At 45.5% G+C, this 13,770-nt stretch overlaps 1 protein-coding gene across 2 annotated transcripts in view; it reads right to left on the bottom strand.

The window, feature by feature from the left end:
• Window positions 1–5,393: 5,393 nt before the first annotated feature.
• LOC119964754 (proto-oncogene tyrosine-protein kinase LCK-like) overlaps window positions 5,394–13,770 on the bottom strand; it is a 156,376-nt gene continuing 147,999 nt past the window's right edge. For both annotated transcript variants that reach the window (XM_038794710.1, XM_038794700.1), the window contains 2 exons: window positions 9,960–10,091; window positions 5,394–6,514 (listed from right to left, as the gene is read on the bottom strand). In XM_038794710.1, the coding sequence (XP_038650638.1) occupies window positions 6,312–6,514; window positions 9,960–10,091 (335 nt within the window). In that variant the 3' untranslated portion in view covers window positions 5,394–6,311. The remainder of the gene's footprint in view (window positions 6,515–9,959; window positions 10,092–13,770) is intronic.

The raw sequence follows: 13,770 nt of genomic DNA on the forward strand, positions 1-13,770 counted from the left end.
GCCTTGGGTGCCTGTCTGTGTGGAGTGTGCACTTTCTCCCCATGTCTGTGTGGGTGTCCTCTGGGTGCTCCGGTTTCCTCCAACAGACCAAAGATGTGCAGATTGGGTGGATTGGCCATGATGAATTGCCCCTTGGTGTCAGGAAGGTGAGGTGCGGTCACTGGGTTACGGGGATAGAGTGGAAGTGTGGGCTTAAGTAGGGTGCTCTTTCCAAGGGCCGGTACAGACTCAATGGGCCGAATTGCCTCTTTCTGCACTGTAGAGATTCTATAATGCTAAATAACGCCTCAATTGTTCATAAGAGAAATGTCCTGCCCACAAATTGCATCGTCGGTGTTGACCTTTTGGAGCATTTTCTTAATGGTATTACAGAAAAATAGAAAATAGGTGCAGGAGTTGGCCATTCAGCCTTTGAGCCAGCACCACCTTCAATATGAGCATGGCTGATCATGCAAATTCAGTATCCCACTCCTGCTTTCTCTCCATACCCCTTGATCCCTTTAGCTGCAAGAGCCACATCCAGCTCCCTCTTGAATATACCCAACAAACTGGTCCCAACAGCTTTCTGGGGTGGAGAATTCCACAAGTTCACAGCTTTCTGTGAGAAGTTCTTCCTCATCTCAGTCCTGAACCCTTTATTCTTCAGCTGTGACCCCTAGTTCTGGACATCCCCAACATTGGGAACATTCTTCCTGCATCTAGCCTGTCCAGTCCCATCAGGATTTTATATGTTTCGATGATATCCCCTCTCATTCTTCCAAAGCCAAGTTAGTACAAGCCCAGTTGATCCAGTCTTTCTTCATCTGTCAGTCCTACTATCCCGGCAATTAGTCTGGTGAACCTTCGCCTGACACCCTCAATAGCAAGAACATCCTTCCTCAAACCAGGAGACTAAAACTGCACGCAATACTCAAGGGGCGAGATTCTCCGCAAATGCGGGGAATCGTAAAGGCTGCTATGGGACAGGCCGTGACCCAAGGCAGCCTTCACGCCCACTTCCGGGGCCGATTCTCCCCCGGGCGAGGCTAGGAGCGCGGCCCCGTGCGTCACGGCTGCGCGGCCTTGACGACGGTCGTCAAGGCCGCACGCCAAGCGTCACGCGTGGTTGGCGTCTTTTCCCTCAGCTGCCCCGCAATACATGGCGGCTTGATCTTGCCGGGCGGCGGAGGGGAAAGAGTGCGTCCGTTTTGGACGCAGGCCCGACGATCGGTGGGCACCGATCGCGGGCCTGTCCCCTCCGGAGCACAGTCGCGGTGCTCCCGTCCCAATTGCTATTGCCACAGCCAACAAGGCAGCCATGCAGTTGTGCATGCCACTGACTGTTCACTGTGAACATAGTGCCACGGGTCGTATAGGTGTCCCCCCAGGCCACTCCCCTGGGTGCCCTCTGGCCCCAGCTGACCCATCAGCTGTATGGATGCGCCCCAGAACAACGAGTGCCATCTTGTTGGCTGGGATGAGTGTGTGTGGGTATTGTAATGTGTATGTGCGGCTGCAGCTTGTCAGCCTCCCAAGGGTCGATTACGGACTGTTTTTCATTGGAATTAATTGTGTTCTAAGTGGCACCGGTGCTAGCCCCTTAGCAGTAATGGAATCGATCCGGGTATGGCGCCAGCTTTGCTGTCGTGAAAGTCCACAAATTATGCGTTATCGTCAACACTAGTCTCAGAAATGGAGAATCCCCCCTAGGTGTATGGGAACATCAACCCCCGCCCGTTTCATGAATGCAGCGACCAGGTGTGGTTGCTGCCGTGTTCAAATGGGCGTGAAGGCCCGGCTGCTCGGCCCATCGGCCTCGGAGAATCGCCGCTCGTCATAAAAAACGGCGAGCGGCGATTCGTGGTGTGGGTCAGGCGTGGGGGGGGGGGGGAGAATAGCGGGAGGGCGTGAAAAATGTCGGGAGGCCCTCCCGCTATTCTCCCACCCGGCGTGGGGGGCGGAGAATCGCGCCCAAGATGTGGTCTCACTAAGGCCCTGTATAACTGCAGCAAGACAGCCCTACTCCTATACTCCAATCCTCTCACTATGAAGATCAGCACGTCATTAGTTTTCCTCAACACCTGCTGTACCTGCATTCCGCTTTTCCTAAACGGCCACCATTCGGATAATAATCAGCCTTTCTGTTTTTGCCACCAAAGTGGATAACCTCACATTTACCCACATTATATTGCATTTGCCAAGTATTTCACCACTTAGCCAGCCTGTTCAAATCACCCTGCAGATTCTTTGCATCTTCCTCTCAGCACACACTGCCACCCAGCTTAGTGTCATCTGCAAATTTGGAGCTATTGCATGCACTTCCTTTGTCCAAATCATTAATGTATATTGTGAACAGCCGGGGGTCCAGCACTGAACCCTGCGGTACTGCACGAGTCGCTGACTGAAAAGGACCCGTTATTCCCACTCTCTGCTTCCTGTCTGCCAACCAGTTCTCTATCCACGTCACTACATTACCCCCAATAACATGAGCTTTAATTTTGCTCACTAATCTCTTGTGTGAATTAATAGTCAAACACAAAACAGAATCCAAACTTTATTTCCTTAATTAATTTTAAAGAAGAAAGCTCAAAACTGCAACATTTTTAAAGTAAGTTATTGAATCCAGAAAAGGCCTAAATTAACCAGCATCTATATATCTGTACAGAATGTATATATTGTATAAAATCAAAAAGGAAAATTTTACCTTAAAAAGTTCAATGAATTTTGACCTGTATTCAAAAGTCAACACTTAACTTTTGTTACATTTAGAAATAGCTGCACTATTCAAGAGATTTTAAAAGAAACACAGAATAACAAGTAATCCATCAGATCAATGATGTTGAGAGAATCTTTCCTCTCTCCAGTGCAATGAAGCCTTTGGTTCTCACAAAGCATCTTTTAACTGGAAACAGGACCACTGAGTTTGCCAATAATACACTGATGTCAGTTAAAGTGACATTTTGTTATTATACGATAGAAGATACATTTTGCAGGATGGGAAAGCTGCATCAGTTTCACTTCACATAACACAAGCATACACACATCTCTGTTAGCAAGCAAATGGATTTTCCTTCTCCCGATGGGATTATTTCCACATATTCGTTCACTTATGCTTTACTTGAAATGAAAACAAATATACCAATATAACTCTGTCACTGTCGCTTCATCTTACAGCTAAAATACCTTTGTGTCTTGTATGGAATGCTCATAGAAAAATATTCCTGTCGTTTTGAAAAAAGATTGCCAATAAAATGTTGTACTATTCCTCTCAGTCCCAATACACTATACGTGGGAGGCAGCTATTATTCTTAATTACTAGAGATGGAGTCAATTTTTAGGAAATGTAGAGACAAACCTGGACTTCAAGGCGCTAAAACTAAAATAATTCAGATTCCTGGATGAGTATGGCTCTAACGTGATCTCGCGAGACATTGTGATGTAAATCCTATCCATAGGAGATTTGTTCCCACCCTAGGTGATTTGTTTTCGGCAAATCTACAGCTAGTCTCACTGTAATATAATAATAACAATAATAATAACTGCTTATTGTCACAAGTAGGCTTCAATGAAGTTACTGTAAAAGCCCCTATTTGCCACATTCCGGCGCCTGTTCGGGGTGGCTGGAACGGGAATTGAAACCACGCCGCTGGTCTTGTTCTGCATTACAAGCCAGCTGTCTTAGCCCACTGTGCTAAACCAATATGCAGTTTCCTGAGGCATTGAGATCTATCCCCTTCACCGCCAGCTTGGCACTGCCAGGGTACCCAGCTGGTATATTAAGCATAGCGGCGATTGGGCCAGGGGTGCACTGCGTGGGTATTGGGGGAGTGCGGGGTCGGTGCTCAGGGTCCCCCCAACCCATGGTGAGTTGGGGCTTGGGAGTTGATGGGGGTCATGTCGGAGGGTCGGAGGCATTCCGATCTCTCGCTACACTGAGGAGTTCCGGCAAGTGTCACTTCTTAGTACAGAAAATGGGGTTATGTGCTTTTACAAATCATGAGGGGGTATATGCGTTGCTACGGTTTTGGGGGTGTTATGCTTATTATGTTGTTTTATTGTTGTTTGTTACTGTTTGTTATATATTTTGTAAAAAATTTTCAATAAAAATTATTTTTTAAAAAATCATGAGGGGGGAGAGGGGGTACATAAAGTGTCCAACATTGCCATAGTTTGCTGACAGTTGTGCCACTTGCTGGGGGGAGTAGTGGGGATGGCCCGGAGGTAGGCTGTAGGGTTGGGGTGCATGGGCATGGAAAACCATTGCCACAGCCAACAAGGCAGCCATGCAGCTGTGCATGCCACTGACTGTTCACTGTGAACGTAGTGTCACGGGTCATATAGGTGTCCCCCCAGGCCACCCCCCTGGGTGCCCTCTGGCCCCAGCTGACCCATCAGCTGTATGGATGCACCCAGAACAACGAGTGCCATCTTGTTGGCTGGGATGAGTGTGTGTGGGTATTGTAATGTGTATGTGCGGCTGCAGCTTGTCAGCCTCCCACGGGTCGATTACGGACTGTTTTTCATTGGAATTAATTGTATTCTAAGTGGCACCGGTGCTAGCCCCTTAGCAGTAATGGAATCGATCCAGGTATGGCGCCAGCTTTGCTGTCGTGAAAGTCCACAAATTATGCGTTATCGTCAACACTAGTCTCAGAAATGGAGAATCCTCCCTAGGTGTATGGGAACATCAACCCCCCCCCCCCCCCCCCACTCCAAGCCACACATCATCCTGACTTAACTGAACTATATTGCCATTCCTTCCCTGTCACTGGGTAAAAAACCTGGAACTTCTTCCCTGGCAGCATTGTGGGTGTATTGACAATGGCTTGCCACCACCTTCTCAAAGATATTAGAGATGGGCAACAAAGACTGGCCTTGCTGGCTATGTCCACACCCTGTGAAAAAAAAACAACACCTGGTCTACATGTATCTAAGAGGGGGCGGCATTACTTCCAAACAATTTTCATCCCTTCTGTCCAATCAATTGGCTGCATCCTTGATGTGGAAGGTTTTGCATGGTATGCTACCTAATGGCCTGTTTCAGCTCTGTTTTAGACAGATCCAAGTGTGGCAGGCTGTTCTTGGACTCCATTATGTAAATTCTAGTTCAAAAGCCACAGCTGTAATCATTTTGGCTAAAAGAGAACCATCAAATTTCCAAAAGAGTGACTAAATTCAATTTCCTTTTCAAAAACAAAGCCTTTAAAAGAAATTAGATGATATTGGATAAATCAGGGGCTGGTTTAGCACACTGGGCTAAATCGCTGGCTTTTAAAGCAGACCAAGGCAGGCCAGCAGCAGTTCAATTCCCGTACCAGCCTCCACGAACAGGCGCCGGAATGTGGCGACTAGGGGCTTTTCACAGTAACTTCATTGAAGCCTACTCGTGACAATAAGCGATCTTCATTTTTTCATTTTCAATATTTCAACTAAAGGTTGCGCATTTCTAAATTGTAAGTAATCACTACATTAAATTACGAAAATTACTAATGGTGACTCAGAGCCATCAGAACCTATTAGAATATTGCGTACTTTACGTTTTTGTTTCATTATTTACCATAATTTGCTGATTGAAGGTGGGACAGTGACTCACAGTAATTGAAAAGCAAATGTAGTTCTGCTGATGGAGGATTTGATGAGCTCTTACACTAATTGCAATAATAATTATGGTGCATACAAGTCAGGCAGTTGGGTGAAAACCCCTAGAAGCACGTCTTTTATCCAATGGATACTTGCAATAGGGTCTTAATATTCTCCAGGTTCAACTGTAAACACAAGACATGTTTCATACAATAACCAGCGTTCTATTTGTGTTTGACAAAAGTTTGAATTTTGTTCTGGAATTGTTAGATGAAAACAATGCCATTGAACTCAAAACACATCTTAAAAAGGTTCCAAGTTGGTGCTATTTATTTCTAATAAACTCATTCAACAAGAGCACGGGCAGGAGGTTCCTTGGTGCTGCACTCTCCAGAGGTGTGGTGGAAAACCCGTTTACACACATGAATAGGATTTCCGCCACATCTCCGGTGAAGCCATCCACCTGAGTGGGGGAAGCTCTGAGGAAATATTTCCTATCTCAATGAAAAAAAATCAGTTCACACTTTTTTTAACTAAGTGTCTCTGGTGAATAATATCCAAACCCCCCTCAATTGCCATTTCCAGATAAAATGGCCACTCCAAATTCTATTGGGCCAATTAGTATTTTAGGTGGGTAACCAAGTTGCGAACTGAAGTTTATTTCTCCTACTCCACCCAATTCCAGTATCTCTCAATAAGTTATTTCAGAGTTTCTATTCCCAAACAATGGTTTACAAGGGCACATAATGCTGTTAAGGCTGTTGCTGGTATTGAGATTCAGTCGCTGTGAAGAAGTCCTCCAATACACTCTGCAGATATTCAAATGTTGGCCGGTCGTCAGGTTTTTCTCTCCAGCAGCGCATCATTACTTCATAAAGTTCTTGGGTACAATTTTCAGGGGCTGGCATTCGGTAACCCCGTTCCAAATTCTGAATGACTTCAGGATTGGTCATTCCTGCAAATAATGATAGAGAGAGGTGAAGATTTGCCAATCGAGAGAAAAAGTAAACAAGTAATTCTATGACAGAGAAATCTGGAGAAATAATGTTAAATTGCAAATATAAGCAGTGATGTCTTATTAACTCCCCTGAGAAAAGCTCCACATGCCTAATGATCACTGAAGCACAGTGGCCTGGTAGGACAGTGGGTAGCACTTGTTTCACAGTGCCAGGGACCCGGGTTCGATTCCCGGCACTGTCTGTGCGGAGTCTGCATGTTCTCCCCGTGTTTGTGTGTGCGTTAGGTGGATTGGTCACGCTAAATTCCCCCGTAGTTTCAAAACGCTAGGTGGGTTGTTGGGTTATGGGGATAGGGCTTAGGTAGGATGCTCTTTCAGTGGCCGCTGTAGACACGATGGACCGAATAGCCTCTTCTGCATGAGTAAATTCTATGAATCTATGAAGTACGATGGGCAGGAGACATAACAGCTATAGCAAAGTCAAAAACTGCCCAGAAGTCAAACAGCCAAAGGAAAAAATAAACTAAATTCAAATAGATATAATTTTATGAGCAGGTCAACCTATATTGATAACAGCGCAACCCACTGAGCAATACACACAAAATAAAAATCTTACTGAGTTATGAAAATTTGTTAAGTGTACATGGAAGGTTCCAAATCGATAACCTCCGTTTTGTGTGGGTCATTGAACGATGTTGCACATTTTCGCTATAATGTTGTTTAAAGTTGCAGTCAATTCCATAAACTTTGAATGTGTCAAATCCCAGGGGAGCAACCTTCACATTCATGCTAAGTAGAGCTTCATGATCGCTGAGGGTGTGTGGGTGGGGGGTGGGGGCAAGTCACAGAGAGTCCCATTGCCCGCAGGGTGTTGTGGGCTGGGCTGGCGTGGAATGAGTCAGTGCCATGCCAACTTTATCACAGAATCCCTACAATGCAGAAGGAGACCGTTGGGCCCATCACGTCTGCACCGATTCTCTGAAAGAGCATTCTGTGCAAGTTCACGTTGTTAAAGAATGGGTTAAGACATCCAATTAGATGTCTCATTGATGTTATGTATCCAATAATTGACACTGTTATGTAAAGGGGTTGCAGGTGGCTCTTGTGGCATGTGATGTGGTGATCGAGTTTTGTATAGAGTGTGTTCAAGAAAATAAAGGTCTTTGTGAAAAGGAGCAGAACCCTTGACTCTTTACTCAACAGCAGCCAAAAGCTAACACACTTCCCTACCCTATCCCAGTAACGCATTAACCTAACCTACACACTGGACTCGAAGCGGCAATTTAGCAGGCCAATCCACCTAACCTACACATCTTTGGACTGTGGGAGGAAACCGGAGCACCCGGAGGAAACCCATAGACACAGGGAGAAAGCGCAAACTCCACACAGTCACCCAAGTCCAGAATTGAATCTGGGTCCCTGGCGCTGTGAGGCAGCAGTGCTAACCACAGTGCCACCGTGCCACCCCTGGCGGAGGGAGCACTCCCCACCCATAATATCCTGCCCACTGTATTACTTTCTGTTTTTCAGATTCAAATGCGGAATGGAAAACAGCAAAAAGAGCAAAAATGTTTACATTGTGTTATCCTTGAAAAAAGCTGGAAATTGACCTGGAGAAAGGATGGGATTTAGCACTTTAAAACGCCTTAGTCATTTTTTGCTTAGTGTGCTGTCTTTGTGTGTGATACAATTGATCATGTTGTCAATGGAGTCAAACATGTTTCTGATGTCTTTGTACTGTGGTAATCCCAGGACATCTCTTCAGCCGTCACACCATTGTTGAGCGAAACAGTCAGGCAAGCATAGCCATTCTCTAAAGGATGATGACAATCTTCCTTTTCTTTCATTGACATGTTTTGTCCAGATTCTTTACTATGGTGACTCTCCATCCCTGCAGGATTGGGCTAGTGATGGGAATGTGCGCTGCTCAGGCTGCCTTGAACCACATGAGCAAAGCTTCTCCGACATTGGGGATGGGCATGAGTTCTCATTCTCTTCCTTGCTGGAGAGAATGCTTGTTTGTTGAAGTGTTCCAAAATGGTTTTCATGGCTTTCAGAATGGGGGGCAAACTTTCTGGAGGAATGTCCCACTCTTTCGCCATGTCTACTTTCCACTTCATGCCAGTTTCCCACCTATTCGATTAACTTCACCCTCTATCCAATCAACAGCAATTTTAACTTTCTCACAGGTTACCACCATACTCACATGCTTTGCAAGTTGCTTCACAACAAAATTTGAGCGCGATTTGGTCCAACCCCTCTAATTACCACTTGGGTGACATGACATTCCACGTGTGTCAAAGTTTGCAACTATTCCCGTTAGCAAAATAACAAAAGCTGTAGAACATTGCCAAATTTTGTAGTGATCGATCCAGGTTAGCCAAACTTTTGATCAATGTCAACAAGAGAAATAATGCCAAAATCAGGAGTCATGTGAACATGCCTAACAATAGAACATGGTTCTATGTTTGACTCATATGTGAACACTGTCGGCTTCAGCAACAATTTTATTATTGGCACGCTGAACACTCCATAGCAAAGATGCATATTGATGATCATAGCATCAGAATATTGCACCTCTATACTTTGAATTGCTTTTAGAGATTGGAATGTGTTGGACACAAGGTCAAAAACACTGAGGCTTAGAAACTTGTATGTGTTGTGCTTGCTTTTCAAGCATAAAATGGGCGCAGTGATGACATGTTGAGCAGTAGACATGGCCAATATCAGTTGGAGTAGATCGATGCTGAATATGCAGGACGTATTTCTTGGCACCCCAGTAACCACAGATGGTTATGAAAAGCCTGTTGTTGATGGATTACTTTGGGAATTGGTGTCTATTGAAAGGAGCAAAATCCAGACCTACTCTGTTTCAGCTTCTTTGCTGTATGCCACTCCTGTCACTAACAGGCTAATGTTTTTTAAAAATCTATATTTTAACAAAGGTTGCTACGAATCCAGGAGGAGCAAGACTGGTCCTCTCACTGTGTAGCATCCTGGTCAGATCTCACCTCACCATGAGATAAGCAGCTCAATATATAGTTTGTTCAGGTAAGCATGCAGCCTGTGGAGGGACAACAAGATTTGATAGACCATTCCGATTGACATGAAAAGGCTCGAGGCCCAATTTTGTGCTGAAACCAATCATTCAGGTTCAGGTGCTTGTGGCAGCATTGTGAACTTTGAACTCAAAACTGGTTATCAATGAATTTCTATCCCTGAATATATACCACGTAAGAAATTAGTGAAATGAAATCACATGATTTAATTTGTAAAAATACTAATTGGAGAAAATCGTAAACTGATACACAAAAACACCATTAAATTTATCATGGGAGAGATACATTGACATGTCTCCAATATTAGCGGTTGTATTCTGCTTGAAAATAGCATTCAATAATACTGTATACCAAAAATATCAGCCAATATTCAAGTCCTATACCTGGATACGGTATCCGTCCATATGTCACAATCTCTGTAAGCAGGATTCCAAAACTCCACACATCTGATTTGATCGTGAATGTGCCATAGTTGATGGCTTCTGGTGCTGTCCACTTGATGGGGAACTTAGCTCCTAAACAAAATGTGAAATGTTAAACATCCATTTGGTTCCAGAAGGCAGATCACCACCACATTTTCTGGGATAATTAAGGATGGGCAATAAAGCCCACATCCAATGAGCAAATAAAAATACAAAATCTCAGTGAGACCAGGAAAGGTGGTTGGTGTAGATATGAAATAAAGGAGTGTTTAATTTGGAACATTGCAAGAGTAATTGGATTAATCAATGGTTAATTGTTGTTAGGTCTGATGTGTTAGGCAGGCTGGGTCGACGTGGACTGCACTTGATGCAGTGTAGCGAGAGACAGACCTCCAACACTTGATAAGATGCAACACGATTTTATCGCAAATGCGGAGAATCGTAAAGGCTGCCGTGGGACAGGCCGCGACCCACGGCAGCCTTCACGCCCACTTCCGGGGCTGATTCTCCCCCCCGGGCGGGGCTAGGAGCGCGGCCCTGTGCGTCACAGCGGCGCGGCCTTGACGACGGTCGTCAAGGCCGCACGTCAAGCGTCACGCCGGCTGACGCGGCCGATGATGTCGGCCGCGCATGTGCAGGTTGGACACCGCCAACCCGCACATGCGCAGTTGGCGTCTTTTCCCTCAGCCGCCCCGCAAGACGAGCGGCTTTATCTTGCGGGGCGGCGGAGGGAAAAGAGTGCGTCCGTTACGGACGCATGGCCCCCTTGGCACGGCTGTGGTACTGCCATGCCAATCGGGTCCCCAGATGCCCCAAACAGGCATCTGGCGCCCGTTTCACGACGGCAGCGAGCAGGTGTGTTTGCTGTTGAAACGCGCATGAAGGCCTGCCCGCTCGCCCATCGGCCTCGGAGAATCGCCGCTCGTCGTATTGGATTCCCATTGGCGGGATCCTCCGTTTTGCCGGCAGCGCAGTCACGCCCGTGGATTTCCCAACAGTGTGGGAGTGTCCACAATGGGAAACCCCATTGGCCGGCTGCCGGGACGGAGAGTCCTGCTGCCGGCGCGGGGCCGCCGCACCAGAAAATGGGTGCGGCGAGACGGAAAATTCTTGGAATTTAATACATGAAAATCCAAGGCTGGGAAAATGTACCTGAAATGTATTCAGTGATGGAGCATCCACAACCCTCCGGGATAGAAAATTCCAATGATTCACAACCGTTTGAGTGAAGTGATTTCTCCTCACCTCAGTCCTGAAAAATCAGCTGCTTAGCCTGAGATTGTGCCCTATGTTTTGTAGATTCCCCGACCAGCGGAAACAATCTCTCAGCGTCAACCCTGTCAAACCCCTTCAGAATCTTGTAGATTTTAATAAGATCGCCTCTCTTCTAAACTCCAGAAAATATTGACCCAATTTACTCAACCTCTCATCACAGGACAACCCCTTCATCCCAGAAAACAATCCAGTGAATCTTTGCTATACCACCTTCAATGCGGGTTTATCCTTTCTTAAAAATGGAGGCCAAAACTGCTCGCAGGACTCCCGATGTGGTCTCCCCATAACCCTGTACAACTGGAACAATATTTTTTTATTCATGGACTCCAATCCCCTCACAATAAAGATCAACATACCAGTTGCCTTTTTTCATTCTTTCATAGGTGGGTGTGTTACTGGCTAGACCAGCATTTATTGCCCATCCCTAAATAGCCTTGAGAAGGTGGTAGTGGGCTGCCACCTTGAATTGCTGCAGTCCATGTGGTGTAGGTACACCCACAGTGCTGTTAGGGAAGGAATCCCAGGATTTTATCACAGTGACAATGGTTGGAAGGTGCTGTTGAACGAACCTTGGTGAGTCGCTAGTTTGTGTTCCAATTTGTGTATCTTGGCCAAGCCTTTAAGAAGTTACATCAACCTTCCTTTGTGGCCGAAGAGCCTTAGATTTTATCTTCAAAGGCCCAATACTCCTGACAAGCCGATAGTCAGACCAGCATTCTGCACCTTTAAGGGAACCAATAAAGTGTACGCCCATGAAATCTCTCAGTCGTAAAATAACCGAGTGCAACATGTGGCAGTATTTGCATCTACGTGCGTTACATGTTGACTGCTTTCTGGAAGACTGTGTTTGTGATAGTTAGCTTAAAGCTGCTGCACTTAGAGAGAAGGAATGTGCCACTGGAGTTTGCTCTGCAGTGTGTCCTAGTACACCACGCCATGTATCACGTGCTGGGCAGGATTGCCATAGCTTCCCTAAGCAGAACAAAACTTGTTGAAGTGTTTCAACTTGAGGAGATTGGTGCAGGCTGCACATTTTACTGGATTGGCAGGTCCAAGGACCAGCCTTGATAGTCAGGCGTGTGTTTTGCCATTCAATCTGAACTGGCACGCAGGCTTGACTTCCAATGGAGATCAGCAAACAACTTGTGGTTTTTATCAGTATGCACCTCCGCTCCAAAATGACATATACAGACAAGGTCAAAGACGAATTCTATGATGACCTCAACAAGAAAAGTAGAGGAGTGACCCACCAAGACAAACTCATAATTCTTGGTAATTTCAATGCTGAGTGGACACAGACTGACACCATCAAGCCTCAGATAGAAACATGCAGCTGGACAAAAGGATCACACTGATGCAAAAGATGCTAAATATCAAGGCACTAATTAACTTGTAATATGTTATATGTTGTGTTCAGATCATTAGCATTGAAGCAATTTGATTGATCAACATCTGGGTCAGTCTTGGGTCCCATATCCTGAGAGTGCCTTTATGTAGACGAGCTTGGAATGTAATTGAGGTTGAGAAAACTGGACAGCCTTGAAACTCCCCATGGTAAGCTGACGGACTACATGAATATTACTGATTACGCCTTTGGATTTTGTAGAATCTATTCAATCCAACAAAGGTCCCTTTGGTGGGAAGATCCTGCTAAGTGTTGTTGTTTTAATTGAAAGTAAGGTTTTTGCTGGTGACTGGGGCATATTGTAATCAGGATTATGTTCCTTACCATAAAGTCTGATTTGTGAGGTAAAATATTATAATGATACTAATTTTGAGGTGACAATTGATTTATGAAGCAGCTGAAGTACAATGCAGATCAGAACATGCAAGAATATAAAATTAACTCCATCTCATATTTCTACTGCTGTTAATCATAGAATTTACAGTGCAGATGGAGGCCATTCGGCCCATCGAGTCTGCACTGGCTCTTAGAAAGAGCACGCTACCCAAGCCCATACCCCCATCCTGTCCCCATAACCCGTAACCCCATCCATCACTAAGAGAAATTTTGGACACGAAGGGCAATTTAGCATGGCCAATCCACCTAACCTTCACATCTTTGGACTGTGGGAGGAAACCCACGCACACAGGGGGGGAACGTGCAGACTCCACACAGACAGTGACCCAAGCCGGGAATCGAACCTGGGACCCTGGAGCTGTGAAGCAATTGTGCTAACCACTATGCTACTGTGCTTACCATGATGGATTGGATTTGTTTATTGTCACGTGTACCGAGGTTCAATGAAAAGTATTTTTCTGCGAGCAGCTCAACAGATCATAAGTACATGGGAAGAAAAGGAAATAAAAGAAAATACATAATAGGGCAACACAAGATATACAATGTAACGACATAAGCACTGGCATCGGATGAAGCATACAGGGTGTAGTGTTAATGATGTCAGTCCATATGGGGGTCATTTAGGAGTCTGGTGACAGTGGGGAAGAAGCTGTTTTTGAGTCTGTTCGTGTGTATTCGCAGACTTCTGTATCTCCT

The sequence above is a fragment of the Scyliorhinus canicula genome, chromosome 1, assembly GCF_902713615.1.
Source record: "Scyliorhinus canicula chromosome 1, sScyCan1.1, whole genome shotgun sequence".
Classification (NCBI taxonomy): Eukaryota; Metazoa; Chordata; class Chondrichthyes; order Carcharhiniformes; family Scyliorhinidae; genus Scyliorhinus; species Scyliorhinus canicula.